The sequence below is a fragment of the Danio rerio genome, chromosome 15, assembly GCF_049306965.1.
Source record: "Danio rerio strain Tuebingen ecotype United States chromosome 15, GRCz12tu, whole genome shotgun sequence".
NCBI classification, from domain to species: Eukaryota; Metazoa; Chordata; class Actinopteri; order Cypriniformes; family Danionidae; genus Danio; species Danio rerio.
Window position 1 is genome coordinate 37,949,470 of NC_133190.1, and position 18,166 is coordinate 37,967,635.

The 18,166-nt window shown below is 35.6% G+C and overlaps 1 protein-coding gene across 2 annotated transcripts in view; it reads left to right on the forward strand.

The window, feature by feature from the left end:
- egfem1 (EGF-like and EMI domain containing 1) overlaps positions 1 to 18,166 on the forward strand; it is a 119,423-nt gene that overhangs the window by 66,172 nt on the left and 35,085 nt on the right. Inside the window, 3 exon segments of one of the 2 annotated variants that reach the window (NM_001080189.1) lie at positions 2,156 to 2,287; positions 5,217 to 5,345; positions 12,929 to 13,057. In NM_001080189.1, coding sequence (NP_001073658.1) covers positions 2,156 to 2,287; positions 5,217 to 5,345; positions 12,929 to 13,057 — 390 coding nt within the window. 2 annotated transcript variants of the gene reach the window in all.

An 18,166-nucleotide genomic window follows, 5' to 3' on the forward strand; every position in this document is an offset into this window, starting at 1 on the left:
TTTTTCCCCTGGTCAAAAATAGCTTTGCATCGCCCTCTAGTGACAGTTAGATGTCAGTACACAAAACCTCTTTAACGCTACAGTTATTTTAACAACTCGATAATGTCTCCATCAGCAATCATCCCTGGGTTGAACCATCACTCATCACACAATATATCTGATCACTTTAAAGAAGCAAATGCACTAAACACTCACATGAATGGCAGCTGTAAGTGTTTCAATAGTTTTATCCTCAGTAGCTTCAAATGTAATGGTATAAATGTTTTATGTAGCTGGATTTATGCTGAAAATGTGTGTTTAATAAATGGTGTTTCCTTCTGTTCGCTGAAGAGAAATCTAAATGGATTTTGGACAGCATATTTGAAGAGTCTGTTTTGGTTATAAGTCTCTCTTGATCACTTACATGACATTTTTTGTCTTAATGGCTTAAACAGATCCCGGTTTGTTCTTCATGCTAAAACAGGCCCTTTTTATCCCGTTCTCAGAGGGGATTCTGGGTAATTGCAGTGAGGTTGAGGGAAAGCGGTTTAAAAGTTTTTTTGAAGAGAAGAAGAGATATTGATTGAATTCAGACTGGGGATCTATAAAGATTTGTGTGCAGTTTGAACTTCAGTGTTTAATGTTTCTATTCACTTGTCTATAACCCGTTACCTCGTTTTTGCTATAGATATAGATATAGTTTTACCTCGTTTTCAAAACCAAAAATTGTGGTTCCTGTCTTTCTTTCTCTCTCTCTCTCTCTCTCTCTCTCTCTCTCTCTCTCTCGTTCTCTAGCAAAATATTTGAAAATAGTCTCAATGACAATGACAAAAGACAAAGCAAATAAATAAATAAATAAAGTGTAAAACTATTATTAATATAAAGTTTAACAATAAAATATTTCATAATTGCATAAAATGTGCATAAAATATTAATACTACTACAACTAATTAAAAAGTTGTAGTTCTAGAGGACATCAACAAGGCAAGCACTTAACAATAATAATTTAGAAACAATTTTATTAAAATATTTGAAATTCCTGCACATAAAATAAAATGCATAAATAAAACATTAAAAAATTATTTGATAATTGAATAACCAAATTTATACTAATTTATTTTTAATTGTTTGAATTTACATTAATTGTATACATCCTCTGAGCTTAAAATAAAATAACGAAGCAATAAATAAGGCAACGCAGTAGCGTAATAGGTAGTGCTGTCACCTCGGCTCAGTTGGTGTTTCTGTGTGGAGTTTGCATGTTCTCCCTGAGTTCACGTGGGTTTCTTCCGGGTGCTCCGGTTTCCAAAGACGTGTGATACAGGTGGATTGGGTAGGCTAAACTGTCCGTAGTGTATGAGTGTTTGTGTATGTTTCCCAGAGATGGGTTGCGGCTGGAAGGGCATCCGCTGCGTAAAAACGTGCTGGATAAGTTGGTGGTAAGTTCTGCTGTGGCGACCCCGGATTAATAAAGGGACTAAGCCGACAAGAAAGTGAATAAATGAACAATCAATTAAAAATGTATTAAATAATACACATTCAGCACATGTAGCATAATCGGTACAATAAAATAAAACAATAAAATTGACATTTAAAAGGACAGTAATAAATATAAATGTTTCTATTGCGTACTTAAACCTTAAATATGGTTTTTGTGTATTTGTTATTTGAAAAATTAATAACATTTTATTAGAAATAAAGTGAGGCATAAAATAACACACAAATAAAAATATATACACTCAAATTTTTTTCTCGCTGTTTATTCAAACTACTTATTTTAAATGAGCTCAAACAACACAATTCTTGATTATTTTTTTTTGGAACAACTCAATTCTTTTATGCTTACGTTTATTACGATTACGTTGACTTAATCCAGGAGTCAGTCGTGGAGGGCCGGTGTCCTGGAGAGTTTAGCTCCAACCCTAATCAAACACACCTGAAGCAGCTAATCAAGCTTTTACTAGATATATTAGAAACTTTATGCAGGTGTGTTGAAGCCAATTTGAGCTAAACTCATCAGGACACCGGCCCACCAGGACCAAGTTTGAACACCCCTGACTTAATGGGTTTGTGTTAGGACAAAGGAATTGTGTGGAACTCATTTTTAAAGTGTAGGCTTCATAGAATTGTGAATATTAAATTAGTTCACGTTATTAATACCTATTCTCTTTTTCAGTGTGTGAGGCAGGTTTTTGGGGTGCAGGCTGTGCCAATGTGTGCCAGTGCGCCAGTAATGCAGTGAGCTGTGAGTCCAGCAGTGGGCGCTGTGTGTGTGAGTCTGGATATACTGGACAACACTGTGATAAGAGTAAGTCTGTTCATTTTGCTTTTCATTCTCTCTCTTTCTGATTAATTCGATGACTTTTTGTTTTAAATGATACATTTTGATACATTTAAGTAGTTCAAAATGCAAAAGTTGCGAAACAAATGTTAAATCTGAGGCTAATTTAATGACAAATGCTGCCACCTTGTGTCAATACAATACAACTACAGGCAGAACAAACGAATCAGAATGCCTATATGTAGAAAAAAATTCTAAGAAATAAAAATTTGAAACATAACTGCTGCGCACACTAATAAATGAGAGAGTGTGTCATCAGTAACTTTTAAAAAATGGCCATACAGTGTACTATAATTTTATAAAATATCATTTTAGTGTTATTCATATGCCAAAATAGTACTTCATATTTTAATAGGATGCTTTTTTGTATTCAGAAGTACAGTTTTAATAATATTTGACTTTTTAAAATTCAGATTTAACTTGAATTTATTTAAATTAAAATGACATTTTTGTACATACCGTAGTAGTTTTTCAGTATATGACTTTCTTTCTTAAATTTAAGCTAAACACGCTTAAAATCAGCAGGATGGATGTAATGAGTATTTTATTCTTAACACAGTCATACCAGCTAACAATATTAGGTTTTTAATTATTCCCACTAAGTAACATGACTTTTTGAATTCTTAAAACATTCAAAAAGACAAATTTGCATCAATGCATTAATGTTATTTTCTTTTTGCAATATTAGTGTCATTCAGAATGTCTTCATATCTCATGTAAATTAATGCTTCCAGAATGTTATTTAAAACATTAGTAGAACATTCATTTTTTACATTTATATTAAGTCATTTAGCAGATGCTTTTGCCCAAAGTGACATTTATGAGAATCATGCAACAATTCAAAAAAGAGGCAACACACACAAGAAGTGCTAATTATATAAAGAAACTGTTAATGCTCAGAGATTTAAGTGGCCCGTCTGAAGCACACTTCATAAATGCACACTGTATTATTTCTTTTTTTTTTTAAAGAGGTTTGGAATGACTGTAAAAAATATATTGTGCAAAACTGGTGCAAGTGTTGGTTAAAATAAAAGAGTGTGTTTTCTACATGTGGTTTGTCAAGCTTACTCACCTGTGTGAGGCACACTTAGAATTGGATAATGTTTTGAGGTTGTCGTGTAGTGTAGAGAGATGAGAGGGTCCTTGTTTTGTTCACAGGGGTTCAGCTGATCGTGGAAGAGTTTTTTTGTTGTCATTTCATTCCATTCACTTTATATTGATACTTATATATTAAAGATTTATATTGACACAGTAAGTTACCAAAACCTTATCATAGAACATTCAAAATCATGTATGAACATTACTTTTTTGGTTTTAATAATGTAATGCTAAATGCTTTCATAACATTTCAGTCTGATGTTGTCAAAGTTGTTTAAAAACGTTATTAGAACATTTCATCACTATTATATCAATGTTTTAAGAATGTTTTTCTATCAAAGTTACAAGGATATTCCAAAATATTATTTAATAACATTACATGCTAACTTTTAAGTAACATTTTTTAAACATCTTTTAAAGGGCACCTATTTTACCTATTTTGCAAGATGTTAGATAAGCCTTTGGTGTCTCCAGAATGTGTCTGTAAAGTTTCAGCTCAAAATACCCATCAGATAATTTATCCGTCTCCAGAATATGTCTGTTTTCATGTTGGAGTACAGTGTAGCTTTTGTTGTTGTAGCAGCCTGTGGCTTTAATTGCAAATGAGCTGCTTCTCCCCGCCTACCGTTCCCATGTGTGTGTCTGCTTCTCCTGCATTACATCAGATAAACAGCAGTCAGTGATAGAGGCAGACATGGATGAAACTAAAAATACAGCTCATTATTAAAAAATACCCAAGTAAGTTTACTTTATGTATTTGTGTTGGAGTTTATTCAAGCCTTTCTGACATGATGAGTCACACACAAATGATGTGTGCAGTTAGGCATGGGATGATAACAATTTTCAAGGTATACTGCGGGTTGGAAAAAACAGCAACGTTTCCCGCTACCGTTCCTACCATATATGTACAATAATTTATTTTTATTGATTTATTTTTTTTCAGGACATTAGTATTTCCAGCAGAAAAGATATCCAAAGATGCCGTTTTAAATTGTAAAGAAATCTGTGTTTTTGAAAATAATGAAGACAGCAGAAGTCAATGATTCATTTGAATTATATAGCCTGACGTGTTTACTGCTCCAAAATATTATAAATGTTTCTCAAAATAAAATATATTGTGCTCAAAGGGGGAAAAAAGTTTTAGTTTTTTACATAGACATTTTAAAAGATATATTTTAGAGCATTAATCAAAATACAGTGAAACCGTGATATTTTTATCCAAGGTTATCATACCGTCAGAATTTTATACCAGCCCATGCCTATTTGCAGTAAACATACATACACACATTAGCGTGATTGACACTGACACCATGTGGCTGTGGTGATTATTAAGATTTGTCAATTATTCTGTCTTTATTAGAAACATGCTGTTTTAAAAACGTTATAAACTTATGAAAAATATTGCAGAGAGTTGGAACAGATTTTTTAATCCCAGTTTATTTGTAAAAATAATGTTCTGTGGACACTTGTTTACATGTTATTTGAGAAACATTGGGAAAACCCAGCCTGATCTCACGAGGAATCTCAAGTATTTTACGTTTTGTCAGATTAGGACACTGGGATTTGGATCCTATTTTAACGTCAGGAGATTTTTTAGAAAAAGAGACTTTATTGGGTTTCTATCACTCCAATATGACAGTGGAAACACTACCTACACACAGTTCTGTCCAAACAGCTCACAAAAGATGATTTTCATCATAGGTGCCCTTTAAACAATGTTCCCTTTAAGCGTGCTAAATTAGCACTTATTTTTATAAAGCCAAACTGAATCTACCTTTCCCGTGATGCTTTGTTTCAGAATGTCCTGAAGGCCTGTATGGAGAAGACTGTAAACAAGTGTGTGAATGTGAGAATGGAGCAGAATGTGATCATATCAGTGGAGCTTGTACCTGTGCCGCCGGCTGGGTGGGATCTCACTGTGAAAAGAGTGAGTTACAAACAAATGCACCCCAATCCTTTTAAAATAGAGCTAATATTTTTTTATCCAGCTCTATTTAATTGCATATCATTTCTCAGCCCAGTTCCTCCTCCAAAAGCAGTGTTTTTGGAGCCCTAATGCACCGGGGCCTCTTCTTCAGCAGGGAAACAGGAAGCCTCAATCAGTCTGAGAGGCAAACCCACCCATCATGCACTCCGAATGTGTGTCTGTGTGGAAAGTGGAATGTTTTTGATTCCCGTTTGCTCATTGAAACACTCACTCACCGGGCAGTCAAGCAGCCATTTGTTTTGAATGCTTAGTGTGTCGTAATGACATCGAGGCAGGAAAGGAAATCGTACGCTTCAAAGAAATATGTAGTTAATATGAGCTAGAGCAGGTAAGAAAGTTTTGTCCTCGATGACCTGAGAGTCGTATCTGCCTTCTAGTGGTTAATCTAAGCCACTGACATAACACACACACACACAGAGAAAGAGACACACCCTGCTGGATCCATGACAGCATCCTCTGCTTAATGAGACAGCCACATCCAGCTGCTGCACTTTATGAGCAAACCACAATGCACAGACATACACACAATGCCAAACATAGACGGCGAGTCCTATCTTAGCTAAAAAAAAAAAAAAAAAGACACCACATGTAAAACACACACACTATATGCACAGACAGGCAAACTGTCACGCACTTTAACAAGTTTCATGCATGTGATTCTTGAATCTATTTTCATCGCTTATATAGAATGCCAATGAGTTTATGGTCAAACTGCAAATCAAGGTTTATTTGCATAGCGCTTTTACATTAATTATCATTCCTAAGCAGCTTTACATAGGATGCACGTTATTACATTCAAAAAAAGGTTGTGCATATTTAAGTACAGTCTTGAAAGTTGCCTCAATTTATGCGATCATGGCTGAAAATGCTCCATAAATATGGTACACACGAAATAAGTATTGAACACATCACTATTTTTCTCAAAAAATATATTTCTAAAGGTGCCATTGACTTGAAATTTTTACTAGATGTTGAAAGCAACCAAAGAAATCCACATATGCAAAGAAAACAAATCTAATTAGTTTACAAATTAATTTATGCATAATAGAATGAAATGATGAAAAAGTATAGAACACATGAAAAAAGGGAGGTGTGGAAAGGGAGTGAAAGCCCAGACAGCAGCTAAAATCTCAGTAGTTTTTCAGCAACCCTCTGTCCTTTGTCACTGTAAACTAATATTAGCTGCTTCAGTCCAACATCTACATTATTAGGATGAAGAAACCATGGTGGACATTTTAGCAAGACAATTATCCAAAACACAGCCAAACCGTCAAATGCTTTCAGAGAAAGAAAATCAAGCTGTAGAATGGCTTGGCCAATCACCTGATTTGAACCCAAAAGAAAATATTAAAAAAAATTAAAATTTGATTTGATAGACAAGACCCATAGAACCATCAGGATTTTTACAAAACAACCTACTGTCAGCTATCATTTCGGAAGTGTTATTGCAAAGCAATACAAACAGTATAAATGCACGACTACACGCAAGACATGTGCTGTGGGTAACTGCGATTCCTCGACACAGAAGTATAAATCAGTGTTAACTGTGCTTTATGTGCTTTAGGAAGGCTGAAAAACAGCGTAGATTCGTTTGGCGTGATGTCTGAGTGCACTAGATCCTTTCAGAGGTGCACCGAGCTCTGTGAGTTCATAAACTCCTCCAGAAACTATACCTGGATGATGGAAGCTTTAAGCGGTGCTTCTGACTGAGCCCAGCCCAGTTTGATAAGCTGTTGTCCAGTGTTGGCAGGAGGATTTCCCCTCGGGACAACAACTGCAGGCGCTATGTCACAATCACACCCCAACAAGAGCAAACTCCTGAATGGTTAAAGTGACACGAATGTTTGCTAAAGTTCAGATTTTCCCACTCAACCCAATTACGTTCATTTCACGCCATCTCATTGGCGTGAATCGCACCACAGGATATCTATTCACGCCTTTGCATTGACTTAACATTTAACTCACTCGTGCTTGATGCTTCATCTGCGTCTGGTGTGAGGCTGGTTCATCAAGCATGCTTGCTTGTGTTTGTGTCCTCAATCTGACAACCTGATCAAGTCATCGGAGGAGGGGTCGTGTGAACAAAAACTCCCTCTCCAATATTTTGAATTCGGATTACCTCGTTCAACAACTACAAATAGTATTAACACCAACATTTCACCAACACCAGCATTTTACCACTACTCTGCATTCTCTTTTCTTCATCCATGTTAATCTGCTTTGATACAATCGACATCGTAAAAAGTGCTTTAGAAATAAAGAAGACTATCCATATCCTGAATTTTAAGGAGCAGCTAACGATGATTCATGCAATAACCAAAGATGACAGAACTCATATATTAAACAACGTAAAGAAAAAAAGAAATGGTCCAAAATCAAGCGAAAAGGAGCAAACCAGGACCATTAAAGCTCCATCTCCATCTGTATCAACTCCACCACCATCGATTTAGACACAGAGAAGCAGATTGTTTTGGTTTATAGTAGACTTTTACATCCGTGGATTTCATCTTTAATAAATCAGCCTCCGACTAGAGACATCAGGCCTCCACAGGACCACAGTTCCGCCCGTCCGTTTTGGGACGTTTTCAACTCGGTAGTTCAGCCAGAAATTCAACTCATGTTCCATAGGCGCACAGACACACGCGCAGCAGGTTTTTTTTTTTGCGAGCTTTTGAATGCTATCATCAGTTTCCATCTCTCAAAGCCTCAGCCGTGAAACACATTTTACCGGCTGCAGTCCGGTTATAAGCATCCGCTGCCGTTACACACTCACGCACACACGCTTTACAAGATCTTATCAGGCTGATGGAGTACTGTACCGATCTCCTATGATCTGTGCGTCTGTGTGCCATATGCGCTGGGATTGTGTAGATGTCTGTCTACACTTGTGTTCATACTGAGAGACTCCGATTTCATTTGCTTGTCCGTGTGTGTGCTTGTGTGTGTGTGTGTGTGTGTGTGTGTGTGTGTGAGGCAATGAAAGACAGTAGCCATGTAAGTGGAGTTTGTACAAATTGTACTGTATGTCTTATCACATATAATATGCAGATTAAGTTTGCGACATTTGTAGACAAAAGCACATAAATTTGCATCTACATTTCAATGAAACTGACTTTCATAAATTTGACACGATTAATCCGATCAGTGTGAGACAGTCAATGCTTAGACTAGATCACAAAAAAAAAAAACTTTGAAGTTGAGCTACTGCTCTATATCTAAATTTTAGAAGTTTTCGCAGATAAATTCTACAGGTTTTTTGATGAAGTAAATGAGCTAAACCACATATATTTAGTTTTATTTGATTCATTTGGTTTTATTTTAGTGTGTGGGATGAATTACAAATGTATCTTTATTTATATTAGCTATATATTATTAACATTTTTTTGTCTTACTAAAATTTTGTAAGAAGTTTGAGGTAAATTTTTTTATTTTTTATTTTAGGGAGGAAAAAAGTTTAATTGAGGAATATGACACCTCATGACAGAAATGGAGATTATCATATTTATTCTTATTCATGAGCAGTTTATATTAGTAAACAAGCATTTCGTTTCAAGTTTAGTTTCCGTTTTATTACTTTCAGGTTAGTTTCTGTTCCATTTCTTGTTTAGTTCCTTGTTTCGTTTAGGATAGTTTTCATTCCGTTTCTTGTTTCATTTCTTCATCTTGTTTCTCATTTTGCTCTATTTCTTGTTTTGTTTAGTTTAGTTTAATTTCTCATTTCGTTTTGTTCCATTCCTTTCAGGTTAGTTTTTGTTCCATTTCTTGTTTAGTTCTGTTTCTCTTCTTGTTTAGTTCCTTGTTTCGTTTAGGATAGTTTCCATTCCGTTTCTTGTTTCATTTCTTGTTTTGTTTCATCTTGTTTCTCATTTTGCTCTATTTCTTGTTTTGTTTAGTTTAGTTTAATTTCTCATTTCGTTTTGTTCCATTCCTTTCAGGTTAGTTTTTGTTCCATTTCTTGTTTAGTTCTGTTTCTCTTCTTGTTTAGTTCCTTGTTTCGTTTAGGATAGTTTCCATTCCGTTTCTTGTTTCATTTCTTGTTTTGTTTCATCTTGTTTCTCATTTTGCTCTATTTCTTGTTTTGTTTAGTTTAGTTTAATTTCTCATTTCGTTTTGTTCCATTCCTTTCAGGTTAGTTTTTGTTCCATTTCTTGTTTTGTTCTGTTTCTCGTCTTGTTTAGTTCCTTGTTTCGTTTCTCATGTTGGAAGTCTAAAGAAATCCCTGATTCATTATAAATATGTCAAATTAAAATGCCTTGCTAATGTATTTTATGAGCTCTTATTATTTTAGCTGATCCTGACCAAAAATCAATAGTTAGCATTGTCGCCTCACAGCAAGAAGGTCACTGGTTCGAGTCCCGGCTGCGTCAGTTGGCATTTCTGTTTGGAATGTTCATGTTCTTCCCATGTTTGTGTGGGTTTCCTATGGGTGCTCCGGTTTTCCGCACAGTCCAAAGAGACATGCGCTATATAGGTAAATTGGATAAGCTAAATTGCGCATAGTGTGTGTGTGTGTGAGCATGTATGGGTGTTTCTCAGCACTGGGTTGTGGCTGGATGGGAATCTGCTGCATAAGATAGCCATCCACAAATTTAGTTTAGCCTCATTGGAGTTTTAAGTCAAGTTTGAGGTAAAAAAAATATTTTATTTTATTTTATTGACCAACAGCACTGCAACATTACAGCATTAACCGCCCTTTTAGCCAGGTGCACAAAACTTTTATTAGAAGTTCTGCACGAAGCGTGAGGTGAAAAAAACCTGAGCTTGAAGTGTAAAAGTGTCAGCTCAGGGAATATTTGCACAGGCGCTATATTTCTCTACCCAGACGGTGAACCTGTGAGCCTCAGCAGGTGTTCAGGTTTTCCTAGAAATGTCTGTCTGTCCGTCTTCCTCACACACACATGGACTTTGTTGTGGTGAGGATGTGCCGCACATGTGGTGAATGAGATCACGCAATTACTGCTGATGAGAGCAATGCACACGCTTAGCATTCACTAGGAAATGAGACATGAAAAGAGAGATGAGCATGATGGAGAGATGAAGGATAAACATGTCCTAGGGCTATGCAATATGGGGATACATATATATCGTATGGGCAAAATAAAGTTTATCATTCCATGTTAGGCTCTATTATATATTTTATGGAATCAAAGTATACTTTTTAACTAAAAAACAAAACAAGAAGCGGAGCAAAAACTAACCTGAAAGGAATGGAAAGTTGTTACGAACTTGTCTCGGGAGGGGTCAGCAACACGCAACTCAAGAACTACAATTCTCTAATTATTTAGAGACAAAAAACATGTCTTTTACTAAAATAAAGTGGCAACAAAATTCTAGACTAATTAATTTATCAATATTCACTCAGTCAAAATAAAACATAGATCAAACATAAAACATAGATCAACAAATAATTAAAAAGCATTAAATTATTAAATTAAATAGCACCAAAAACAGCATGGCTCCTCAGCAGCGGCTGCACAAGACGCACACAAAATTCTCAAACCTTCATCGGAACAACAAGATACATAGATTCTCAGCAAGTACCAGTCATGCTTGCTACAGAGCAAAAACAGGAGGATCAGCCAGACATGCACTGGAAACTGAGAGCCACCCAGACGCACTCTCAACTTCCGCTTATAAAACCCACAATCTGAATTAGCCGCAGGTGAAAGGAGGAGTTAGCCTCAAAGAAAAAAGAAACCCCAATTAATATATAAAAAAACTCCCAAACTACAACAACTATAATAATAATAATAATAAATAAATAAAAACTGGACCGTAAAAAAAGTAACCTGAAAAAAACAAACAAAACGAAACGAGAAATGTAAGTAAACGGAACCAGAAACAGAACGAAACCAGAAACGTGATGAAATGAGAAACAGAATGAAACAAAATGAGAAACAAAACAAGAAACAAAACAAAATGAAAAACAGAATGAAAACTAACCTGAACCAAAATGGAACCTAAATGAAACATAATGAGAAATGGAACAAAAAAAAAAAAAAGGAAATAGAACAAAATGAGAAACAGGATGAAATTCGAAACAAAACGAGAAACAGAACGAAATGAAATGACAAACAGTGGTATTGTTTTATTATTGTAGTAATGTTTTATGGTCGTACAAAATAACATACATCATTATGAGGATGCAAACAGAAACATGAATAACTACATCGCGAGAAAGTTGCAATCTTGAAAGTACAATATTTTGTATTTTCTTTAAATTTTTTTTTAGTCGTTCTAAAAAAAGTAAGAAATATGAATTAAAGTACATTTCTGAGTATATACTGTACTTTAAAATGTAAAGAAAAGAAAAAAAAAAGAAATACTTAAAATGTTTTAGATGACAAAAAATAAAAATGTGAGGCCTCAAATAGACTCTTCTTGTAGGTCTTAAATTATTTTAAACAGGTCTTAATTTTCCTATGTCCATGTAAAGCAAGGGCTGCACCTATTCAATCACCAACAATCCATCTCAATAAAACTTCAATAAAAGTTGTATTTATTAACTTTATTTACAAATATGGTTGAATTATCTTCCTCACAATAACATTAGTTAAAAAGTTCTCCATGTATTTAGAGCTACCAGGACACTGACATGATTTGCAACTACTTTAAACTTATTCTAGATTTAAAAATCAGTCATTATTATTATTTTTTAAAGTAATGTATGTATACAACTACACTTTGCTTGTTTTGACACATTATTTAAAATACGCAACTAAGAAATAACTAAATTGTTTTGATGAGACAAGTCAATCTCTTTTCCATTTGTCCAATCTGACCATTAGAATAAAATACCTAGCATTTATTCCTGTAAAAGTCTAAAATTTAATTCATTCTCCTCCAGCTTAGTCTCTATTTCAGAGGTTGCCAAAGCAGAACGAACCACCAACTATTTCAGCATATGTTTTATGCAGTGGATGCCCTTCCAGATGCAACCCAGTACTGGGAAACACCCATACACTCTCGCATTTACATGCAAACTGAGTGCCACACTCATACACTATACGGCCAATTTAGCTTATTCAATTCACCTGTACCGCATCTCTATGGACTGGGGGAAATCAGAGCAGAGGAAACCCACGCCAACACAGGGAGAACATGCAAACTCCACACAGAAACGCCAACTGGCCCAGCCATGACTCGAACCAGTGACCTTCTTGCTGTGAAGCGACAGTTCTAACCACTGAGCCATTGTGTAGCCCTAAAATGGTCTTAAAAAGTCTTTAATTTGACTTGATGAAACCTGCGGAAACCCTGAAATAGTCTTTTAAATGTAATCAAGATACATCAAATATTGTGTGAATTTACAGAAATGCACAATATTGATATGTATATATATCTTTATCACAGGACAGAAGATGACGTATATATTATGATATGAGATCTTCTGTCAGCCCTAATGTGTCCACGTGGATGCTGGTAAAACAGTAACCCAATTACACTGGCATCGGGATCTGTGCGCTTGACTTTGAGATGATGTACCGTTTCTCATTATGACTCAGATCTGCTCTCCTCTGTAGGATGTCCCGTCGGGTTTTACGGGCAGGACTGTGCGCAGATGTGCCAGTGCAGGAACGAGGCCCAGTGTCACCACATCACAGGCGCCTGCCGCTGCACCCCCGGCTGGGCACCGCCGCACTGCATTCTGGGTAAGCAGCCCACATCATTAAAACTGGGTGTGATTGGAGGCTCATCTCCGGCTGAATGCCGCATCCTCACACAGAAATAACTAAACAGACGAGATCATCCGGACACAGGCCTCTTGAGTGATTGAACCAACTTTTGAGGGCTTTAAAAAGACAGTACACCTAAAAATATCAATATACTGATCGTTTACACAAAATAAATAGATTGTGTGAAGAATGTTGGAAACTAGTTGTCATTTCCTTCAGCAGTAAGTTATATTATAGAAGTCAATATTTTTAGACAAATTCAAGCATTCTTCAAAATATCTCTTATTGTGTTCAACAGAACAAGTGGAGGGTGAGTTGATGATGAGAGAATTTCACTCTTGGGTGCACTATTCCTTTAGGATGGCTTAAGTAATGACGAGTAATTGAAGCATAATACCTGGTGGACATTTATTGATGAATATTTTTGTAATTATGCTAAGCTAAAACATTTTATAGGACAGAAGTTCACAGATATGGCTGATTGGATGTTTCAAAGCACTCACGTGTGTGTGTGTGTGTGTGTGTGTGTGTGTGTGTGTGTGTGTGTGTGTGTGTAAATTGTGCATTCAAGTCATGTGGAAAAGCATTGTGGAACACTCATTAACAACATGTAATTTGTCATAATCATGACAAAACCTTCTTTAAGCAGTAAAAAGTTTTTGTTGGTTAAAAAGGTTCTTAGAATTCTCTGAAAGTGAAACTCATTTATTTTTTAGAACATAATTTTTGCTATAATTGCCAAGGAAATCATTCTAATTTCAAATTAGTTTAACTTAAAAATTAAATAATAAAGTAATAAAAAAAGCTTTAAAAAAAGTTTTGAATCATGACCGAAAGAACATCTTGTATACAAGCGGTCGAAATGAGTTTCCTGCACAGGATGGCAGAGTGCACCCTTACAGATATGGTGAGGAGCTCTGTCTCTCGGGCGGAGCTCGAAGTAGAGCTGCTGCTCTTCCACATCGAGCGAAGTCAGCTGAGGTGCTCGGGCATCTGTTTTGAATGCCTCCTGAACGCCTACCTAGGGAGGTGTTCCAGGCATGTTCTATCAGGTGAAGGCCTCAGGGAAGACCCAGGACACGCTGGAGGGACTATGTCTCTCGGCTGGCCTGGGAACGCCAAAGGATCCCCCCGGAGGAGCTGGAGTAAGTGTCTAGGGAGAGGGAAGTCTGCAATTCTCTTCTAAAACTACTGCTCCCGAGACCCAGCCCCAGAAAAATGCATGGAAACGAATGATTGAATGAAAATAACAAAATAGCTTTTTTTTTACTAATAAGAATAAAGAATTGAAATCTTTACTACAACTTAAAACATAATTCATAGGAAAACAACAAAGATTAAACAAACAAGAAAAAACTATTTTAATTCAAATTAATAAAACAAAATTATATTAAAATACACTGGTTAAACTGAGTAAAAGACACAGTTAAGCAGGGTTCTTAGAATTCTCTGAAAGTGAAACTAAAATAAGTTTTATAACATAATTTTTGCTATAATTGCCAAAGGAATTGTTCTAATTTTAATTTAGTACAACTTCAAAATAAAATAAAAGTAATAAAATAACTAAAACACAAAGTAAAATAATAAAAAAGTGAAAGTCATACAGTGTTTTTCCACTAATAAGAATAAATAATTGAAATCTTTATTACAACTTTAAAATAAATTCATATGAAAACAACAAAGATTAAACAAATGAAAAAAAAAAAACTTTTAATTCAAATGAATAAAACAAATATATATTAAAATACACTTATATATATATATATAATATTATTTTAATATGAAGTGGATCAAAACTTTTTTATCAAAGTTTTCCTAAAACTATTGACCAACACCCATTCCTGTCTTAATACAATTTGGAAAAGCGTTTTGGATCCACTTTAAGGATCCACTTTAGGTTGACTACTGTATATAGAGAATTTAGAATTACTCAATGTAATTAAAATTACATTACGCCCATTCTTTATTCATTAATTAGGAGAAGTAGATTTTAGGAAATCATGCATAATTATTTTAGTAGAACCCAAAATTGTTATTGGTATTCCAATAATTCATTTATTCATTAATTTATTCATTCTCCTTTGGCTTAGTCCCTTATTTATAAGGTGTTGCCAAAGCGGAATGAACTGCCAACTATTCCAGCATGTTTTACACAGCGGATGCCCTTCCATTGGGAAACACCCATGCACACTCATTTACACACACTCATACACTACTGCCAATTTTGTTTACCCAATTCACCTATAGCACGTGCTTGGACTGTAAAGCACCCGGAAGAAACCTGCTAACCACTAAGCCACCGTTCTGCCACATTACAATTACTTCTTTCCAAATTGTAAATATGAACATCCCAGTAGGACTTAAATGCACTAAAAAAAAGACAGAAATGCCAACAGAAAAGTTAAACACATCTCCATAGGATGCTTTAAACAACCTGGCATCTGTGTGTGTGTTTGTGTTTACAGTGAAAGGATGCTGTTCTGTTTGTGCGTCTGTCTATATTTTATTAGACTGAGATGCTTTTTAAAGAGAGTTCTGCGGCACATTGGTTTAGCAGCATCCGTCTTCTCATGCGATCTCCCGTCAGTAGTTTAATAGATCGTGAGCCCAATAAAGATTTATCTCTCGTTCAGCTTCACTCTCCCTCTCTTTTTAATGAAGTGAGGTTTGTGTTAATGATCCCTCTCTTTAGAACTTTGATTTTTACGTCTGACTTTCCCATGACGTGCTTTTCAGTGCAATCTTGACTGGGATGAAAAACTTTTCTGGAGTCGAGTGATGTTATTAGTCAGTTTTGTGGTCGGTGATCATTTTAAATCGTTTAGATTTGCGTCTACTCTTTTGTCGGTTCGAATTGTTTTGTTTTGGAGTTGCGTGATCTGCTGCCATTTGTGTCAATACCAAACGAATGCGGTCAGGCTATTTAGAAAAATCATTTACAGGCGTCATATAAAGTGTGGAAAGATGCTTACTTAAATCCATTTGTATTTAGTGTAGATGCATTATCTTCGGAGCTAATATGTTTTAAGTAATCTTAGGTTGTAATACACTGTTCATACTTCAATTTTAGCAGAAATTCATAATAATAACAACAATCACTAACAAGATTGTGTACTACTAGATTAGTAGATTATACTACTGTTGCAAAGTTTAGGGTGACTAAAATTAAAATCTAAAACTAAAATCTACTTGTATTGAACAGGGACAGATTAAACTGATTATTATTATTATTATTATAAGCATTATTTACCAGGAAAGACACATTGAGATTAAAAATCTCTTTTACAAGAGCGTCCTGACCAAGATTAGGCAGTATACATGTCACATAGGTCTAACAGACAACAAACAAAAAAACTATTAACGGTTAACATGAATCACACTGACAAACTATTCAAAACATCTACAAACCTATTTCAACTTCTAAATCTTATATAATCTTTTCAAAAGCATTTAATCAATTCTTTGAACTGCAACTGTGTTTGCAGATTATTCCATGCAAAAGGTGCTGCGTACCTAAGAGCCTTTTTCCCCATCTCAGTCCTCAATTTAGGAACAGACAGTAAATAAATATCCAGTAACTGAAGACCATGGTTAAGGACAGGCCTTTTACAAGTGTAATTCTGTAGATATGATGGGAGTAAACCCAGTATAGATTTGTAAACAAGGATATGCCAATGCTTGAGCCTACCGATGGACAAAGCAGACCAACCTACTCTAGTATACAGCACACAACGAAGAGTAAGAGATTTAAAATTAGTTATAAATCTTAGTGCACCATGGTAAACAGTATTCAATGCATGCAGACTTTGAGATGAAACATGCATATAGATAACATCACCGTAGTCCAATATCGACATAAATGTTGCATCAGTCCACTTCTTTTTAGCATAAAAAGAAAGGCAGATCTTAACTCTAAAATAGAAGCCTAAAATCACTTTGAATTTTTTCACCAGTTGCTGAATGTGAGAACTAAGGGACTACTCGCACTATGTTATCCGAGCCGTGCCCAGGCCCGTTTCCCGGATCGTTTGAGAAGTGTGAGTGCTCTGAATCGGGCTCAGGCATGGTTCACTTGGACGGCCCTGGCCCGGTTGGAAGAGGTGTTCACTTGGGCTTTGGCGCAGTACGCTTGTGTGTGAGTGCAAAACTCACCTAAGCCCAAAACTGAAAGCGAGACGTGACTTTTAAGGGACTGTTTCATATGGATTTATTGGTCATTCTTACCATTTAATGAATGCAAACTGTCGTAGATTAAGATACAAACCCCTCACTGCACCACAGCTGCACCTTTAACAAACCTCCAAATACCTGCAGCATGAGGACTTTATGATTGTTTATGAGCGTCAAAAGTGGCGGATTGTTTGGTGAAATATTTGACTGTGTGTCACTGCATCCCAAACGACTAAAACAATATAACTAGAGAAATGTCCTCTGTGCTGAGCCAGATCGCTTTTCTACTGAACAGCGCATCATTGATGAAGTAAGCTTGCCCAGGCCCGAATGTAATGTGAGTGTGGGCCGTCGGGGGGGATGGGAGGGGGAACAAGCGTGCTTTGGCCCGGTTCAAGGCAACTGTACATAGTGTGAGTACACCCTAAAAGGAAAGTGTATCATCAATTCAAATTACAAGATATTTGTACTGGGACACCAAATCAATCTCTGCACCATGAGTAGTAGTAATAGGACCTAGCTTTTTCTTGGTTTGTTTTGAATTTAAAAATAGCATTAGTTTTGTTTTATCTGCATTTTTAATCTAGTTTTAACTCAGATAAATTATGTTGAAGTACATTAAAAGCGATCTGTAGTTAAGAAAGGGCCAGATTGGGTGTAGATGCAGCTGTGTATATCATCCGCATAATAATGAAAATTAGCATTTTTGATATTTTGATCAATATATATACGTACTAAAAAGATTACAAGTAACTGTGTGTTACAAACTACTCTCTACTCTACTTTTTGCGGCACCTTAACCATCGATAAAAGTACCTAACACAAACTTTATACCTAGCAGCTCTCTCAAAATATGGTGTCAGATCCGTAAAGCATTTAATTTGCCATCTATTACATTGTTCACCCCTAATGCTC